The sequence below is a fragment of the Dromaius novaehollandiae genome, chromosome 1 (assembly GCF_036370855.1).
Source record: "Dromaius novaehollandiae isolate bDroNov1 chromosome 1, bDroNov1.hap1, whole genome shotgun sequence".
Taxonomy (NCBI): domain Eukaryota; kingdom Metazoa; phylum Chordata; class Aves; order Casuariiformes; family Dromaiidae; genus Dromaius; species Dromaius novaehollandiae.
This window is the reverse complement of record NC_088098.1, coordinates 6,818,684-6,837,958: the sequence shown is the minus strand read 5'-3', so window position 1 is coordinate 6,837,958 and position 19,275 is coordinate 6,818,684. Positions and strand designations below refer to the sequence as shown.

The window sequence follows — 19,275 nt, the reverse complement described above, 5'->3', positions numbered from 1 at the left end:
TGTTGAGTTCTTCACATAGCTTATGGTTTTGGTAATGTTTCAAATCATAGGACACAGGAGTCACCTTGGTAGCATATATGTACTCACTGAATTAGGAACAGAGATGTGTTAATGAATTCCATGTACTTCCATAGACTCATACCTTACCACCGACTTCTGAGGGCAAATATTCATTTGGAATCAGTGAGGAGCTTTGCCTAAACACTGATGGTACTTTAAAAACAATAATTGAGTTTTCCAAAATTACTTTGTTATTAAAGTAAGTTCCCAGGGTAATTCCCATAGGCCTATATACCATAGACCTATATACTGTAGGCCATTTTCCAACATATAGGCAAAGGATAAAAGCAAATAATCTATTTACCTATGTTCCTTGCCAATTCTACCAGCTAACAACTTTAATAAATTTGTCCTGCTTTCTCTAGTGTTATATGAGAGGTAAATAATACTTTCTGCTAAATAAACAAACAAACCTAAGTGGCCATCCTTACCATTGCACCGTTAGCCTACTTGTTCTGATAAATATGGTATATACATACTTTGGAATATGGGCTTGCAATTACTAACAGCTTCACAAAGACATGTATGATTCTGGCCTCAGTTGTAAGTTTACAGAAATCAAGTTACCACTAATAATAATGCTATTGTCTTTTGTCTTCCATTTTCAGTGCAAACTTTTTTTTCCCCAGATTCTTTAAATAATTCTCTGGCCTGCTTGCAACTCATATAGTAAATAGCTGTTAAAAAGTAAAACTGACTGAAACAAAATTGGAACATTTGTTTCAGCTTTGCTATGAATTACTAAAGGAATTAAGTTCACAACTGCACTGGGGACATGAGCAAAGATTACATTTAGCTTAACTTCCATTTTGGTTGATTGGTGATCAGCTCACATGAAAGTCTGCTGTCCAAGGGCCAATTTCAGCTGTAATAAATCTAAATTACAACAGCCGACTTTCAATATTAGTAATCTAATTTCATTATATAAATAGCTACCATTTCTGGATGATGTCCTCATGGTTTTCTTGATGGTTTTGAAGTTTAATCAAAAAACAGATTCCAACCACATATTTTGAATACCCAGGTCAGCTAACGCAGATGGTTGGCTTTGGCAAAGTGACTCAAGATTTCTTATATTAGGGAGGTGGGCTCTCCTCAGCTCTGCTGAGGGACACAGTTCTGTGAGAAACTTTTCAATGGGCTCAAGTGAGGAATGCCCTTTCCCATTAACCAGAGGTCTTTCACAGAGATTTGGACAATGCACCTTTTCATAGTGATTCACTGCTCCTGTATTTTAAGCAAGGAACCAACCCAATGACATGAGAGGCTCAGAGCTGTCTTTGTTCTCCTGCTTCTTTTTGCCACCTCTGCAGCTTCCCCCTGCCCGATGAAAGTGCTGCACTTTGAAGTAAAATAATCAACCCTTGCAGCAGGCGTTAGATGGGGTCTGAACATGCCCCAGAGATAAGATCCCTGTAAGGATATTTAGTGCCTGCCTGTCCCTCATTTTGCAATGGAACCACGGCAGTAACAGGTGCCTATCTGCACGCTCATGCTCAGCAGCTCTGAGCATCTTCCAGGAAATCTAATTTTAAGTCAATATAGGATCTTCGAGGCCCCAACGAAGCATCTATAGGGTTGAGTGGGCTACAGAATAAGCAGTATAATTCTTACATTTAAAGTGTCTAGATTCCAACTGCATTTAAACTAAGCATTTAGGCACGTCCTCAACATACACCTGGTCAAGTCTGATTAGAGCATCTAACTGGAATCTAGACAGAAGTTATTTCTATACTACTGTTTTCAACACAAACTTGTGTAGAAGACAGCCTTAACTCTCTCATCTGCTATTTCCCCCTAGCTATAATACATATATGTATTTTTCCCTCCTCCAGTGTTAAACTGAAGCCTTTAAAAATAAAAGTGAATTTGCGACTCCTACAGCTGAACAGCAAAATGGGAAATTTAGGAAGTTTTACTTTACTGTACTATTTTTTAAAATTTTTCTGTTTTAGACATAAAATTCCTCCTGTGCATTTCAGCAGGAGGAATTACGTGCCACAGCCCTAAAGCAATTAAAACTTATGCATATCATCTTCAAACAAATACAAAATTGTATGAACTGTGGTTCTTTGATTAGAACTACAGGGGTTCAAAATGAAGCACATCATTACAAAAATGTGTCTTGTAACAAACACTGATCTGTTCTTATTTCTACTGTAATTAGAGAGATGTTTGATGAACTTTAACGGGAGTAGGCTTCTGTTAAGTTCAGACTGAACTTGCATGTTGTTATGGATGATGCAAAATTTGCTGTGGCTGTAGAGACGTAACACTTTAATTTGTGGCTATCCTCAAGCATCTTATTAGACAACAGTTCTCCAATTTCCATTCTAAATTTCTTTCTCCATATTTTATCTCTACTAGAATTAAAAGACCTAACATGAACACATGAGCTTTTGCAGTTCCTGTCTACTGTCATCAAGATTCTTCATTGCTGTTGAAGATCCTAAGCTGTGCTTGTACTGGTAGATTTGGGTGGGGGGAAGGAGGGACTTCAATAAATGTCCTCCATGTCACTCTAATCCTTGACTGGGTTTTTGACCCTCTGAGCGACTGATGAATGATTGCTCTTGATACAACCTCCTAAAACATGCTACAGGCACAGCTGAAGAAGATTGTATTTTCCACTTCTTTTCAACTACACAGAAATATTCAGAACTGACTTCCAATTAGCGTGCTTCCAAACCACTACTATTCTTCCTAATGATAAAAAATATTTTTTGTAGCTGTTGCAGAATACTTGAGAGATTTCCTTCACCCTGAACCTTATACCTTTGAGCAACGTGACTACCACTGTAACAGATATATTTAACAGATTTCACACTTCAAACTAAACTTTTCATGCTAGAAACTTACTACCATCTTTGTTCAGATTTCAGCCACTGAATACAGAAAATGCCACCTTGCCTTCTAACCCACTGATGTAGAAGAAGTTAGGCCCCCTCAAAACAACAAATAATTAAAATACATTTTATGTACTAATAATCCACAACATCTAAAAAAATATAAAAGCTTCACAAAGACTCTGCTAGTTGGGAACACCAACTGAATTTATTCATGATGTTTTACTAGCAACATCTACAGAGAATTAAAGTGAAGAAAATTAAAGCATCATGTTCTATAGCTCGCTTTGCCTTATGTATTCCATATCTAACAGTTGACTCCAATAGTAAATATGGGTCACATTTCAGTTCTCATCCCAAATACAGCCAACACAATTGAAGGCAATTTGGCAATTCCTTTGTGAATTTGTTCAGATTTGTTCTAACTGTGCAAACCCACCGAAAGCAACAGGAAATCTGTCAAAGAGTAAGTGCCTTGACTGGCATACTGAATTTCTGTTCTTGAAGAGGATGTAGGGAAAGAAGAGAATCCAGCCTGATTCTAAGATTCCAGATGTGAAGTGATAGAGAAATTTTGACTTGCAAATTGAACATATTTCATTTACAAATTGCTGGCACACAACAAAAATGAAGCTCTCGGAAGCCACTTTAACAGTCCTTTTTCAGAACAGAGCTACATTTTAAGATAATGAGTCTCATTCTCATTTAGACTAGCCATTTGGTACTATAAAAAGGAACTTTAAGATATGCATAAAATGTAAAGATCATTACATTGCCACAGAAATGTAAATGGATGTTGCTGACATTGCTCAGCTCTGCCCCAAAGCTTTATCAAGGAAATCCATTTCTAGTTTGGAAACATATTAGCTTATTTGGTTGCTTCAGAGAGAAGAAAAGTCAGGAAGCCAGATTCAGGTCTTTTAGCAGACATTTCTGCCAAGATGCTATGAGGAACATGAAAAATAAAGCACTTGAAGCTGCATAAAATCATGGGCTCAAGTAGGATGGCAGAATACTGCAAGAGAGAAGAAATGGGATCACAAAATCATGTTAGGAACAAGGAAGAACCATGACTGAAGAACAAACTAAACAGGCATCTCAATGTACAACTGAAAATGTCTTCTAAAAAAGTTTGGGCAATAGTAGAAACAAAGTTTTCCTTCATCACCGTCCTTTCGTAAATAAAAATCTCAGCTATTCAAACTTACTACCCACAACAAACGTCTTCACAGCATGAAATCTATCTTTCTCGAATGAGGATGGATTAACACTGCAAAATAAATAACTATACTCCTTGGAAATGGCAGATATTAAAAGATGACTAGGGAGTTCATCAGGAAACACTGCCTTGAGATGCTCACAAGAATGATGCTACGTCCCAGGCAGCAGCGTGTTCCCCATGCACCAATTCCACAAGCTGCAGCAAGAGATACAGGCACTGTATCTTGGTGCTAAGTCACTGTTGGAGCAAACCTTTTAAACAAGCTGTTTTAAAACACTATTTTAAATGTTACTCGTACCTTGAAGCTATTTTAAAACTGCTAAAATGAATTACTATATGAACTGTATTACACAGTTTTCACAATCTTAAAACATATTTCACTACACTTTAAATTACTAGTACAGTAAGCTGTGTGAGCTATGAGTTGGGGAACTATTATTTTATAGCTTAAATAATTCGGATCATAAAACAATAGTGAGCATGATCTTGTGAAATTTTTTTTTTCAACTCCAGATTCATGAATCCCTAAAAGTTAGTTTTTACGGCTAAACATTTAAGCTGCCTTATACATAGTATGAGGAAAAAAAAAATTAAATGCAGCTCAGCACACTGCATCATGCATCACTGCAATAAACGCTGATTGCTTTCATGATCTGCATCTAGCTTTAACATACTGGAAATATAGGAATGACTGACCAAAGATACAGCTGTGAAGCAAGAGTACAGCAAGGAAGAGGTTAATAAAGTTCATCTGGGCTGCACAGAGTCTAAGCGAAAATCACTGGGATTTGAGAACAGATTATGTGGTGTGCTCAGAGCGGGGCTGGGCCATGCTCCCTGCCCAGTGATTCCCCAGAAAACAGCATCTCCAAATCACATGGCCTCACATAGTAGTAAATTACAGTTGCTGGGCAACAGTAATACTGGCGCAGATGGCTCACTGCAGTTGACATCTTTAGCTATGCAGATTAATTTATTATTTACTGGTGTTAAAAACTGGACAGGACAGTTTGTCTGGGCTAACGATAAAGCAATGCAAAAAATGCTGTAGAATATTGCCCAATTAAACTGGTGAGAAATTGTTTGTCCTGTGTAGGTGTTAGTTTGCTTCTTCCTGTTTTTCCGCTTTCATTAAAAACAAACAAACAAAAAACCCCATGAGGCATCAATATCATTAATATACCTCATCCCAATCATAGGGCAGCAACGCAGGCACGTAGTCTTCCCCTGACAGCGAAATGGTGTTGGAGAATATTTAAGAATATTCCACAGAGAGAAATACAATTCCATACTTTCATAACCCCTTTTATTTGAGGATCTTTGCAATTTTCTAAAATGCCCATGTTAACTGTGTGAACTAAAGAAACTCTGTTAACTTAATTTGGTCACAAAAATCACACACAATCTCCACTCCCATACAAATGGCAGTCCTAGTGACACTGGAACATCCCAGATACTCTTTGAACCAAAACAAATAGTTTGCACTGAAATATTTCAAACTTTAATCATTCTTAAAAGACAACTAACTAAACAAAGCCTGTCAGATGTTAATCTCTAATCACTGTAAATCCAGAATAGCTCCATCCTCCTTTATAGAATACCTCTAGCTTTACTATGGCACAGTTAAGAATCAATATCCGAATCAACATGTTGTGAAAGCCTGAAAACAAACAAACAAACAAAACACAGTGCTTTATTTTCTGTTTTTATTTCTTCATTTCTTCACACCTCATGATTAAAACAGTATATGGTCAGATTAAAGCCCTTACATTTTTTTTCTGCTTTATTTTGCTTAACTTATATAACTGTAAATACCCCCCCCTCCCAAGGCTAAAATGACATAGGGCTTGCAGGGTCAAAGTTATTTCTCCTGCTATAAGAAGAGTTTAGATTTTGTGACATGTCACTGTCCATATGACAGCAGTTTTCGTTTTGTTTATATCTCATTTCTAGTCCACTTTGCATTCTGGTTCTTATACACTACTACAACACTGCAGTGTTCAGTCTGTAAGCTGCAGAGAATACTTGAATTCAATCAATAACTTTCTTTATTGTTATGTCATCAACAAAGACTTAACAAAGCCATTTTTACTAATTCTATTCTAGGCTTAAGCAAAACCTATCTGGATTCAGGACAGGAATTAGTTAGCTCCCCTACATATATGAATACTACTTTGAATTATTATACATCCCTTTCCCTGTACAAGCTAATAATAATGAAAACTGTGTAAAATAGATACATTTATTGCTGGTTAAGTTCTCTTTAGTTACTGAAAATATATAATTTCTAAGCATTTCCCACCCTTTAGAATATTCAGGGATAATAGCATGTTAATAAAAAATACAAATACTGAAAATATTATTAATCATTATGAGCACTTTGAACCAAATGATGATACCCTTAAATCACATATGGTTCTGATATGATCATATACAAAAAGGGAAGCAGAAAGGAACAGCAGAATCAAGGCTGTAGTAGCCAGGGCAACAGATATGGAAGTTTCCTAGCTCCACTGAAATAAGAAAAATAAAGAAAAATATCAAGAAAATCTCTCCCAGTTGGGTTAAAAAAAATATTTTTTTCCTCCTGGAAAACTGAAAAAGTGGTGTAGATCCATTACAACATTTTACTTGACCTGAAATGATGCATCTCCCCTCCCCCCCTCTTTCTTTTTCTTTCCATTAGCATTAAATCAACTTTGATACAAATATGCCATCTCAGAAACAGCTAGAACCAATAAAATACTTTTAGAGTTCACTTAACCTCTGTCCAGAAAAATCTTTGGGCCAATAAACAAATCTTACACCAACATACGCAGCTTCACATTATTCGAACATGCAGTTTTCAATGACTATTACACCTGGCTCCAACCTTTATTTTAAATGGTCTCTCAAAAGCATACTGAAACAGTGGAAGAAATGCAGACTGAGGTAGAGAAATTGTATGAAAAATAAGCCCTCCTAAAACCTACTTAAGAGACAGGCAGTCCCTATGCACACACATCTATCAAGGGACGGGCTCATGGAGGACAGCTTACAGGCAACCAAGTCTCCAGCATTAATGGTTTCAACACTCCACTTTATCTTCAACTTTACATATGGCCATCATAAAGAGTGTAATGATATATTATTACAATTTAAACCACAGTTCAGTCCATGTTGTGCATGTCTTCCCATGATTAGCTCAAAGGGGATGAAAATTACTACAGCCATCAAATACATGCACTGGTCATGAGATTACAGCTATAGTAATTCACGCTTTTCAGTTGAACCTTATCAAAAACTATGGATGGATAAATGTTTAAGGAACTGGATAGTCTCTCAGATGCCCTTGCTCATTTTAAAGAGCCTACTCCTATTCAGGTGATCTACATGGCTGAATCTTCTTTTGGGGAAGGGCTGGTTTCTGTTACTAATGGCTCACGGGAGTGGTTGTGGCAAAAAGAAATTGAAAAAAAATGCACCCTCGATACAAGATTCCAATGTACACGAAAGGAAAATGGAATACAGAACCAGTCCTCAAACCTGTGCAGATCGTTTTTCCCTCTACTTTATGCAACTGTTGCTAGGCACTCATATGCCATGGTGATGAGTGGAATATGAATACCTAGACAGACTAGAGAGATATATTTTACCAAACACATTAGGTATGGTGTGTTTCTTTCTAGACTGCTATACAAAACCAGGACACAGACTGTAACTTTCCCCAAGGGAACTGCAATAGCAGCTAGTTCAGAGAAGTAGTTCAAGGTGTCTGACCTTGTGGCAATACAAATATCTCTTTCTGGTCTTAGTTACAAAGTCCTCTGTACTGAGTTAAAGTAGATAGATTGCCTGTGCTGTGGCATTTTAAGAAGAAGTCTGAATGAAAAAAAAAAAAGAATCTGAATCAGCACTTTTTATCATGGTTTTAAAGTGTATGCAATCTACCCCCTGAACCCATTTGCAAAGCCTGCTGTATCCCTTCCAGAATCAATTAGAAATACATAATATAGAAATACGTAAATTTAGAAAGAGCTATACTGGAAAAGTAGTTCACTGTGTTAGTGATGAAGGCTTAACTGTAAGAAACTTAAAGAAGGTGCCAAGAATTTCTTAAGGCAGTTCAAGTAGCTTAAAAGGTAAAAGTTGGAGAACTAAAATAATGTAAATCCTCTTCTAAATCCTTTCACTCTCCCTACCTCCATTTTGGAATTACTATTTTGGGGACAGGTAATGTGTTTTAAAATACACAATAAAAATAGAGCCTATAAAGTCTGTGGGAAAGGCAACATTGCAGGAGTGCAGAATTGTTAAAGTTGGCAATAAGCAATACTGAAGGACAGTAGGGAAAAAAAAATCAAAATATGGTAATAAGAGGGGAATATACATTTCAGTAAGTGCATGGGTAAGAGACATAGACTTTTCTTCAATAACATTTCAAAAGGACTTAAAATAAAGACCAAAAGAAAAAGATTACACCATAATCAAGTAAACTGTACAGTAAGATACAAACTATTGTTTTCATGATGGAAAGGAAGTAATGTATAATCTACTGTAAAGAAGGAATCAAAAAAATAGTCCATAATCTGAACAGTCAAAGAAAAGGGAAACTAAAAGGGAAGTTTGAGTAATAATAACTCAATCGTTAGAATAACTAAGCAGATCCAGCAAATTTTTGAAGATGAAATTCTAAGTTAAATTTTTCCAAGTGCCAGGGCAGGTTCTACCACTTTGCTCCAACTGTTTGGTCACAAAAGCCAGATGTGATTTTCATTACACTTCACTGCACATAGGAGCAGGATATCCACAGCAAAGTTTCAGCAAGACAGCTGGAGGTACAAAGCTGAGCAGAAAGAGAGCTCGAGAGGGAGTCATGAGATCTGAACTAACAGCTGAATAAGTTAGAAGTGCAATACCTTCATTTACTGAAATGATTTCATCATGAAATAAATGCATATCCTATGTTTATTTCAATGTGCAATATGAAATGCAAATTTGCTTTTACATATGTATGTAATCAGATAGTCTTAAATGCAGCTGTATTATTGTCTTAAAGTCCCAAATTTCACGCTAATAGAGTACCCGCTTCAAAAATTAGTAGTTATTCATGGAATTTCCAAATACTTTGAGACTTTCTTACACAAACACTCTCTCAAAATCCATTTCATTAAAACATGACAAAGTCAATGGCCATTTCCATGAGAAATCTGAGGTTTTAAAATGAAGCCAATCTTGGAGCTCTGAGAGGTTTGAGGAAAACAGCAAGGAAATAAACAGCAGGGTGCCCACAGAGAAATTTAAGAAGTTTTTGTTCAAAAAAATTCTGTCAAAACTTGAAAGTAAAGTTTTCTTATGAAAGTGTCTCTTTGACTTTAACATCAGTGCATCATATTTCTTGTTTGTTATATATGAATGTACCTTTTTTTCATCCCAGACTGTCCAGAACCACATGTTGATAATGTGAGGCAGAAGTTCAAGTTTCAAATAAAAGTTACCTTTTATTATGCGGGCCCTGATAATATAATCTTTGAGCATCTGGATGCAGATGCTCTGAAATTTCTGCATGGTGTTGTTCAAGTCACTCCTCTCCCAGCCTAATGGATCTGCCAGCATTTAATGCCATCTATCTCCACCCTGAATTTCCTTAAACCTGAACAATGGAATACTCTCCCTAAAGATGCAATGTGCTACCAGCAGTTACTACAACTAGTCTTTCAGATGTGTTTGCAATTTCAAAAAGCAACAAAACAACAAATACTTTTCAAATGCAAAAAATCTGCTGTTTGCCACCAGGCATCCACCTAAAACATCACTAATAATCACGTGCACTGGAATGAAATGTAGCTATTGGAAATGTTCTGAAATCACTGCAGTACTAAGCAAACAGGTTGTCTAGAAAGGTTGTGGAGTCTTAGTGTCTTTGGTAATATTCAAAACTTGACTGGACACAGTCTTGGGCAACCTGCTCCAGATGACCCTGTTTTGAGCAGGGCAGATGAACTAGGTATCTCCAGAGTTGCCTTCCAACCTCAATTATTTTACTATTCTGTGATTCTACATCTGCTGACACTATTTGTCAGATTCAAAATAAAGTCTGTATCTCCTCCCATTGGCACCTGTGATCAGCTAAACCAATACCAAAACAAGACAAAAATAAGCTCCCTAAATACCTTTTCTGGCTGTTTCATCACTATTTTTTTTTCTTTGATGCCAGGTCTGCTATGTTTGAATTTCTATGAACTAATAAAAGTTTTGGTACTGAAAACAAATGAGAACAAACAAAAAACACACTGTAAATTTAAGAAGTACAGTATCAGGATATATAAGCAGCTGTTCACGCAATAAGAAGAGATCAGATGTTAACATGAAGCCTTATTCCCAAGTAGAGCAAGTAAAGAACAAAGATATATATAACCATATAAATCAAGCTACTGCAAACATTAGGTTAAAGCAAGTTCATTTTAAGTATTCTGTCCTAATATTACTTTCTATGTCATTTCTGTGCTCTGTAACTACAGCAGGTATAGTGATCAAGGTTAGAAACAGTCCACAGAGAGATCTTTCTTAATATCCCACAGACTGAAATAATCTGAGTATCACCAAAAAACCCATGACTCAGGCTTTCAGCTAATGAACACTGGCACAGTTACAAAGCAAATCCACCCCACATCCATTTCCAGATCAAATCTCAGGATCTGTGTGATGAGCTTCGCTAGAAGACTACAGAAAAAACTTAAGTGTTAACATGTATATCATTAAAACCTAATTTATTTCCCACAGTCTGTGATGTTTATTCTTTTCTTCTCACACAGCAGGACAATGAACGCAGTTTCATATTTTGTTTAGTTAGTACTTATAGCAGCATATTTTATTGATTTATAAACATATTAGCACATGATGCCTATAGTGGCCAGGTTATAAATGTGCCAAGTGAGTCCTCAAAATCAAGCAAAATGGACCCTCCTCTTCCCCAGTCTTTTTCTTTCTTCTTCTTTTTGTATGAAGGAATAAGAGAACCCACTTCCTCTAAACACTGTATAAACACAGAACTATTATCTTCTTTTCTCCTAGTTTCACGCCCTTTTACTGACACATAATTTTCCCCCAAAACATGACTTTTCCTCTCAGTTTAAGATCTTAAGTGAACATGATGATACACTGTAACAGCTCTGACTGTTCAACTTAATGAAGGTATACTTATTTTTGTGCTCTGGTAATGAACCTGAATTTAAAAGTTACTCACCTCTGTTATATGAGGATTAGGATTAAATCCACACAGACTGCAGACGACAGTATGACATTGTGTGCAGGTATTGTAATTGGCCTTTTCTGGAGTGTGCAGCAGCAGTTCGGTGGTAGTGCAAAGAGGACAAAAGGTTTTCTTTGGGGCTGATTCAGCAGGTTGGGCTGCGGTGGCTTGCTTTTGCTGCAAAGGTTTTTCAGGCCCTGGTTGCTGGCCTGGTGGTTTTGTAGGTCCCAGTTGCTGTGCTGGGAGCTTTGTAGCCCCTGCAGTCTGAAGAGACGGTTTTGTAGGCCCTGCCTGTGGTGGCACTTGTTTTGTAGGCCCTGTTTGCTGCAGAAGTGGCTTACCAGGTCCAGGCTGGGATGGTTGTTTTGCAGGTCCTGTTTGCTGAACAGATGGCTTTTCAGGTCCAGGTTGCTGGGGAGGCTGTTTGGGAGGCCCTGTTTGCTGAGAGGATGGCTTTGCAGGACCCGCTTGCCGTGCCGGCTGTTGAGATGGTTGTTTTACAGGTCCTGGCTGCTGTGATGATGGTTTTGTGGGAGGTGGTGCTTGGGATGATGTTCTAGCAATATCTGGTTGCTGTGGTATTGGTTTTGTTACACCTGGTGAAGGTTTTGCAGGAGTTTGTTGAACAGGCTTTGTTGGTTCCGGTTGTTGGGACTGAGATTTTTGTGGTCCTCGCAGTTGGGGTGGCTGTTTTGTTTGCTCTACCTTAGCATCTGTTGGGTGACCAGCGCCTGTTTTCTGAATTTGCTTTGGTTCCCCAGGTTGCTGCTGCTGAGGCACTGGTTTGGAAGACTCAGTTTGCTGGGGGGTAGGTTTGACAGTTACTTGTTGCTGAACAACTGGCTTTGGAGACTGTTGTTGAGCTGGATGTTTTGCAAGGCCCCTTTGCTCCTCAAGTTTTCCCTGCTCTTTCTGAGCAGCTTTTTGTTTCCTACCAGCTTCTTCTTGGGCTGCATCTGAATCTGATATCAAATCAAAAGGATTGAATTTGTTCACAACTGAAGTGACTGCACTCAATGGATTGGCTTCTGAAAGAAAACTGGGCATCATACTTGGCTTCTGATCTTCTTTAAAATCAGTCCTGGACTTTGACTCCCTTAGACTAATAGAAGAAGGGCTCCGTCCAGGTGCCCGTTGTTCTGTCTTCAGCACATCTACTGTTCTGCTTTTACTTAAACTAGATGGTCCTGGATCTGGAGGCCTACCAGGTTGTCTGGGATAGTGGCTTATATCAGGCTCAGGATGTCTGCAGAGAGAAAATATAATAAAATTAAAATAATGCAAAGCACTTGAAAAATAAGTTAAAATAATATAAATCTGTGACCCTGAAAGTGCTTTGGTAACATCGTGAAGTTTCTCAGATGTTTAAGTGTCTGGAAGACCAAGGCTTAGAATACACAGTGCATGTAAAATATGTATTTAAAATATATATTATTCTAGAAAGGCTTAAGTAAATATTCAGTCAGAGACTGATTTATTGTTTAGAAAGTAATCTAATACAAGAACCATGTTTATCCAGTTAATTTTCTCACCAAGAAGTATGAATAACTCAGAGCTAGTGCTTTCCATTTTATCTAAACCCAGATGATGGCCTCTCCACTCTATCCCTTGGGATGAAAACATGGAGAAACAGTGAAGACTAAAAGAAAAAGAGGTGTTTGAAAATTAGCAGATCAAAGCACAGCCATCCGAGAAAAGCAGTGCACTTCACAAAATGTTTATGTAACTGTTCTGGCTATCTGCACAAAAATTGGATATGTTTGCAACTTGATATGCAACAGGGATTTAAAATCCTAAAATCCAGGAACATAATGAAGTAGGTGCTTCTTTTTTTGAAGTGTTTCCCTTGTATTTTTGCATATTTCCTTTGCCACTCATCCACCTGTGAATCAGGAGAATTTTCAAACAGATGAAACATATGCCAGCTCGCAGAATTAGTCTTAAAATTTTTCTATAAATGGAACTATTATGGAGCCTCCTCCCCAGCATCACCCCAACAATTTACCTTATCCAGCAATAAAAAGAATCTCTTAGTAGAAACTTTTCCTAATTCTCTTAACAGTATCATTTTCCTTTGTTTTCATAGAGGAAAATAAAAAGCTAAGGAAGAAGAAACCAAAATCAAGATCATCTCTTTTTACGCGGCACGGTGTTTTACTTGTTGCTATACTCAGCTGTGGCTTGAGGAAATCACATTGTAGTCAGTGCTATTGTATTTTTCGCTAAAGAGTGTAGCACAATGTTCTGTTCAGTGCTATCACCGTGCTTTTGCTGAAAGGTACAGTGTTCGCCTCTGTGCCACAACAGCATTGCAACTATAAAATTTTCAGTTTTAGATTTGAGATATCCAGTTAACCATGATCTTGTTTTCCCAGGCATTCCATTTCTTCTTGTGCATTCATGAGCATAAGCAATCACTCATTATATTTAACTCATATTCCAAAAACAGAACTGTGCAATGTTTTTAGTTAAGGGTTTTATCAGAAGTCTGCAGAGCTATATATAGTAGAAACATTTAAAACTCTATTTCACATTATTAATATTCCCATAGGCTTACTATTATCCCTGATTAATATTTTGAGTTTTCATTACATGCAATATAAAAGGAAAAATCTAAGTGGAGGCCAGTTCTGTGCTCATAATTTTCACAGCATGTGATATTCTCACAATCTTGTAACTGATTTTTTTTTGGAAAATTAAAAATTTCCACATGAAATGCTTGTCAAGAATGAACTATTTCCAGGTTCCTATGGCTCTGTTTATGCTTCTCCATTCTCCTAAAATTATTGGCCTCAGTATTTGAAAGTTTAGAAAATTAATATGCAGCCCGCTGAAGTGAGTAGGAGTGTTTCCATTGACATCAGTGAACTTTAGATTGGTTATCTCATTATTCGTAAGGAGGATAATTCAGAAAAGCCCAACCATAACCTAATCCTTGAAAATGTTTGTATCTTTGCTAATAAAAAAAATAATTTTACAGTTTCATTAGCAACTAGGTAGGTTGATCTGCAGTTTAGTTTCTTGCTGTTTAGATGTGTGCGTAGTAGGTTTATCCAAAGAAGTACTACTTGGTAACTGAAATCATGTCAGCTATTATATTAGCGACAGTCTGGTATGCTTCCACCATTCATGTTTGAAATTGTTCAAAACATTGGAAGGCTCCTTTCAAAAATGCAAAGAGCGAGGGCAAAAAAAAAAATAAAGCATCAATGGATCAATGGTACATTTAAAAATCAGGTCAGGAAACAGGGTACCATGCTCAAATCTTAAACATATGGAAATGTGAAAGTGTGTGAGGGGGGGATTGTTCTTAAAAATTAAACTTAGACATGAGCAGGAATAAATAACTGTGGGTCCCTTTTGGCACAGAGTTCTCTTCCAGCTTTCATTTTATCAAAATAATGTTCCATACGTTTCCACACCGATCAGCTGTCAGGATTTAAAATGAGATTAAACCCCATGGTTTAGGGGAAAAACACCAGGTGATTCTGCAAGACTGCTGGCACAGACCAGACTTGTCTTGCCTTTACACATAAGAAAAACAATGTTTCTAGACAACAAAGACAGATTGGGCCTAGGTAGTAAAAGAAAAAGCCTTGAAAAGGCCAATTTTTAAAGAAATGTTATCCTGTGAAAAGCGAGAACTTGCTGCATTTAGTTTTCGGTAGTGGGAAGTTGAAATCTCCTTTTCTACAACTATTTTATAACCAATCACAGACTAGGATTTAAGAATTTTAATTAATCTGGATAATCAGCAATCCCCCCCCCAATTTTTTTTTAAACTTGGCAAGAATTTTCTTACTTTTAAATATTTCAAAATGGGAAAAATGCCATCATTTTAAAGCTGTCATTCCAGAATATCAACTCACCAAACAAAACCATTCATTCCTCTCTCACCTAATCATACTGCTGTGTTTCTCCTCACTTTGGCCTTGATTCACAAAGCTCATCTTTATTCATTTCAATGAATATTACAACCAAATCAAAGCTCACTTTGGAGTCAAGAGGCAGTTTAACACCTATTGGTCTAGTTCTTGAATGCCATAACTATAAAAAGTATAAAAAAGAAAGCTCTTTGTATCATTCATCAGTATAAATAATCTCAAGGAAGAGCACAGTTACTACCCAACTGCATGATAATTAAATGTTTTTTATATACAAAGACAATATATGCACAAACTTATACATGCCCCTGGTGGACTGCTTTGGTTTTTAAGTCTGTATAAGGATGGCATTAACAAAAATATGTGTTTCTTCTGGAAAATACACCACAAATATACTTTAAAAGTGTGACATTTAGTAAGGGTTTTCTCAGCATTTCCTCTCAAAAATGCATCTTTTTTTTTCTATTATTGTCTATTGTTAACAACTTAACAAAGTAAAAAATAAATGTTCTGCTCAAAGTAGGTATGGCTGTGTTAGAAATAGTTCATGTATTCAGCTTAGTCATCTAATCCTTTCAGATGAGGTAGAACAATTCCTTAACAAGTGTACACTGACGTGGTTACGGGGTCATATAATGGAGGTAGGACAATTGAAACCAGCTTACAAATTGACTGTGTATGTTTCAGCTGAACTTTCTAAACATCAGTTTTTGAAGACAGGTACTTGAAACAGGTTTGAATGACTTCTATAGGTGTTAAGCACACCAGCCTCTGACTGGAACCAACAGAACAGAACTTCCAAACACTAAAATAAACATAAAGAAAATAACTAAATCAGGTAAATTTGATTTAGGCAGCTCACTTCAGCTGCTCTGGATTGTAATGCTTGTGTTAAAATGCAAAATAAGTATTTATTGCATTCATACCAGCTTCATTATGGAATTTTTGAAGACCTGAAATCTCTAAGTCTCTAGAAGTACTAATAGCTACAGCATATATTTTATGGGTTTGATGTATTTTATGGAACTGTGTATCCTACTACCTACATTACCTACTATTAAAAAGTCAGTAGTTGCAAAAACTGTTACTTGATATTATCAGTCATGAAGATTCTGTATACTTTAAGGCTTGGGTTACTTCAGGGGAGGGGGTTGAAAGCATTTAGAATAGGAAAAAATTACTAGTCTCTCAGATATAACTGGATAACAGCTGATATCATAATGAAAATCACAGAGGGAAAAAAAATCAGTTAATCAGAAGAAAAATCTAAGAGACAATGCAATAGAGACACAGTAATAATGCAAGGCTACATAAACTGGAATCCAGAATATCAGCATTCCTCTTCTGATCAGCATTTCAGTCCTTTAACATTTAGACTGGCATAGCCATGCTAGAAACAACCTTCTGAGAACAATGGTTGTAGAGTATCATTTAAGAGTTTTTTCCACATTTGACTTCTTTGGCCACACAGACTACAAGTTTGAAGCTAAGGAACCTGAGCGTCAGCATCTACTTCTTTGCTTAACTTAAAGTCCAGAACAGGCTGATCCCTAGTTTGTAGAAGATTCTCACTCCTATTGATGTCCACAAGTTTAATAATAATTCCCCTAATTGTTAGAAAATTTCAACAGTGGAGAGTTGGGGGAGGGGAGCAAGTGAAGCCACAGCACAAGACTAGGGACAAGTAGTAACCTCATTACAGTATGACAGTCACAAAGATACTGTGATGATGGGAATCAGTACAAACCCCCAAGAGAAGCTAGCTGATAGGTTAATGTACTGACTTTTAGTTAAAGTTGACATTTTAACTTTAAGTTAAAAAGCTGTAATTCACAAATATAGACTGGCTTTATTTTTAATAGAGAGTGAGAGTACTGTATGCTAATAAGATCAAAAAAGTTTCCAAAATCATGAAATATGTTTGTAGGGAAACAGACATTTATAAGTACAGAAATATGCATACTGCGATCATTTTAGCCTACTCTAAAAATCTTCTAATGACATCTATCTTGTTTTATACTGGAAGGTTAGCATGAAACAATAAACTTTTAAAGTCTTTGTGTCTTTGTTGATAAACTGTTATACAGAAAGGAGCTGTTAGCTTAATTTCACACAGCTAATCATTTTTTTTTCCATTGATATCTATAGCAGCTGGGTCAAGCCCTAAACTTGATGGAAAGTTATATTCTACACACACGTCCCAGATTTATGCTTGTTTAATAAACATGCTAGACATAACAGAGAAAGATTCAATTTCAAAAGAAGAAAAATGGAGACATGCATCTCAAATATAATTCCAATGACTTTGATAGTTTACACAAGAATGAATTTGGTCCCACCCTCTTTGCTTCTCTTCTTCTAGAATTCACTTATATAAGCCTGATATTATATAAACTCAATTGGCATTTATCTAGGGTGAGGTCAGTGCACAAGAGCCGAGTTGAACAGGCAGCCGAGGAGGCTCCTCTCGCAGTCTTCCTTCGAGACAAACAACACACCCAGCCCTGGAGGCGGAGAGCAACAGCCGAGGCGCCCCCGGATCCCGGCACGGGGAAGTGGAACTTCAGCACCTCGGACAGCGGAAAGGGAGGCTGCCGACACCGCCCGACACAGCCGCGAGAGCGACAGCACAACCCAACCGCGACCTTTGGGGGCTTCTGAGGTGTGGGTGGGGGGGAGTCACCGGAAGATTTTTATTTTTACTTTGGGCAGTGAATTTATGAAAGGGCAGAGGAAGAAAGGGGAAGAGAATTACATTAGCCCTCCCATATGCTCAAGTAGGTAAAGCCATCACTACCCAGAATACTGAATTCTGTAGCAATCAATCAATTTTCCTTTCCCCTCTTTACCTCCCAGTGAAAAAAATCCAGGAAAAAAAAAGCCCCCAAAATACAGACTGAAACAGAGCTCTTCAATCCATGACTACTTAATGAAGCCAAACGATAGTTGTAGAGGTTAAGAATTGGCAGAATAATGGCTAGCAAACACATTATGCCTAAAAGCTTTGAAAGATTCAGCAAGAATCTGTTTCTCCAGCAAGAGATGCTTACAAAACCGAGCAGCCCTGGGAAGGCTTCCGCGACTACTATCTGAGCTGTGGGGCACTCCGACCACGTAAAGCACACATACACACAGAGAAAACCGAGGTGTTATCTGCAAATCTCCCCCCTCCCTCGACACCAAAACTAGCCATGCTCGGATCGGTGCGAGAGGAGGAATGGGCAGACGACGCAGCCCACTGGAACTGAGGATCGTCGTTATTATTAGAAATCACCAGAGTGGGAAAAGCCACAGCGTGCAAGCTCCATCCTAGTGTCTGCACTCGTGCAACCGCCCCATTCCCTCCCTCAGCCAGCAAAATGCAATGCCTGCTTCCGATGCGACGGGCCCGGATCGTATTGCGACTCGCCCCCCGCCCCAGCCGCGAGGAGACGGAGAAGGGGGAAGGGAGAAGAGGAAGAAGAGAGATTTTCCGTGCATGCCTTTGCATGGGAGGCGGCTCCGCGCCGGCGAGGTTCCCCCTGGGCAGCCCCTGCGCCCTTGACATGACAGCGGCGATCTGCCTCCTCTCCTCCTCACTCAGCTGGCTCAGGTCCGCCTCCACGCCGGCCGGGACGAGGCGCTGCAAGGGGGCCGCGGGCCCGCCGCCATCCCCGGCTCCCGCCGCCCCTTCGGGGAAGGCGCCCAGACCTTCGCCTCCCTCCAGGCTCGCCTCGTTGCCCATGGCCGCAAGGCTGGCTCCCCGCTCGCCTCCTCTCCCGGCAGCCGCGGGCAGGGCGGGGGGTCGGCGCGCCGGCTCGCAGCGGGCCGCTCCCGCGGGCGCTCAGGGCTCCGCGGCCGCCACCGCGGCCCCGCGCGGCGCCGGGGCCGGGGCCGGGCTCGCAGGCTGCCGCCGCGGCTGCCGGGGAGGAGCGGCGCCGCCAGCCGCCGGCCGCGCTCCGCCGCCCCGCGCAGCGCATGCTCCGGGCCGGCGGGCGGCCCCCCCGCGCCGCGCCGCGCACACCGCCGCCCCGCTCCCCGCCCCTCGCCCCG

General features: G+C 38.9%; 1 protein-coding gene across 1 annotated transcript in view; it reads right to left on the bottom strand.

Moving 5' to 3' along the window:
• The window catches only part of PCLO (piccolo presynaptic cytomatrix protein), a 368,844-nt gene extending 349,877 nt beyond the window's left edge, over positions 1-18,967 (bottom strand). The window contains exons 1-2 of the mRNA XM_064504922.1: positions 18,726-18,967; positions 11,354-12,605 (exon numbers count right to left, since the gene is read on the bottom strand). Of these exons, the coding sequence (XP_064360992.1) occupies positions 11,354-12,605; positions 18,726-18,967 (1,494 nt within the window). The remainder of the gene's footprint in view (positions 1-11,353; positions 12,606-18,725) is intronic.
• Positions 18,968-19,275: the final 308 nt, after the last annotated feature.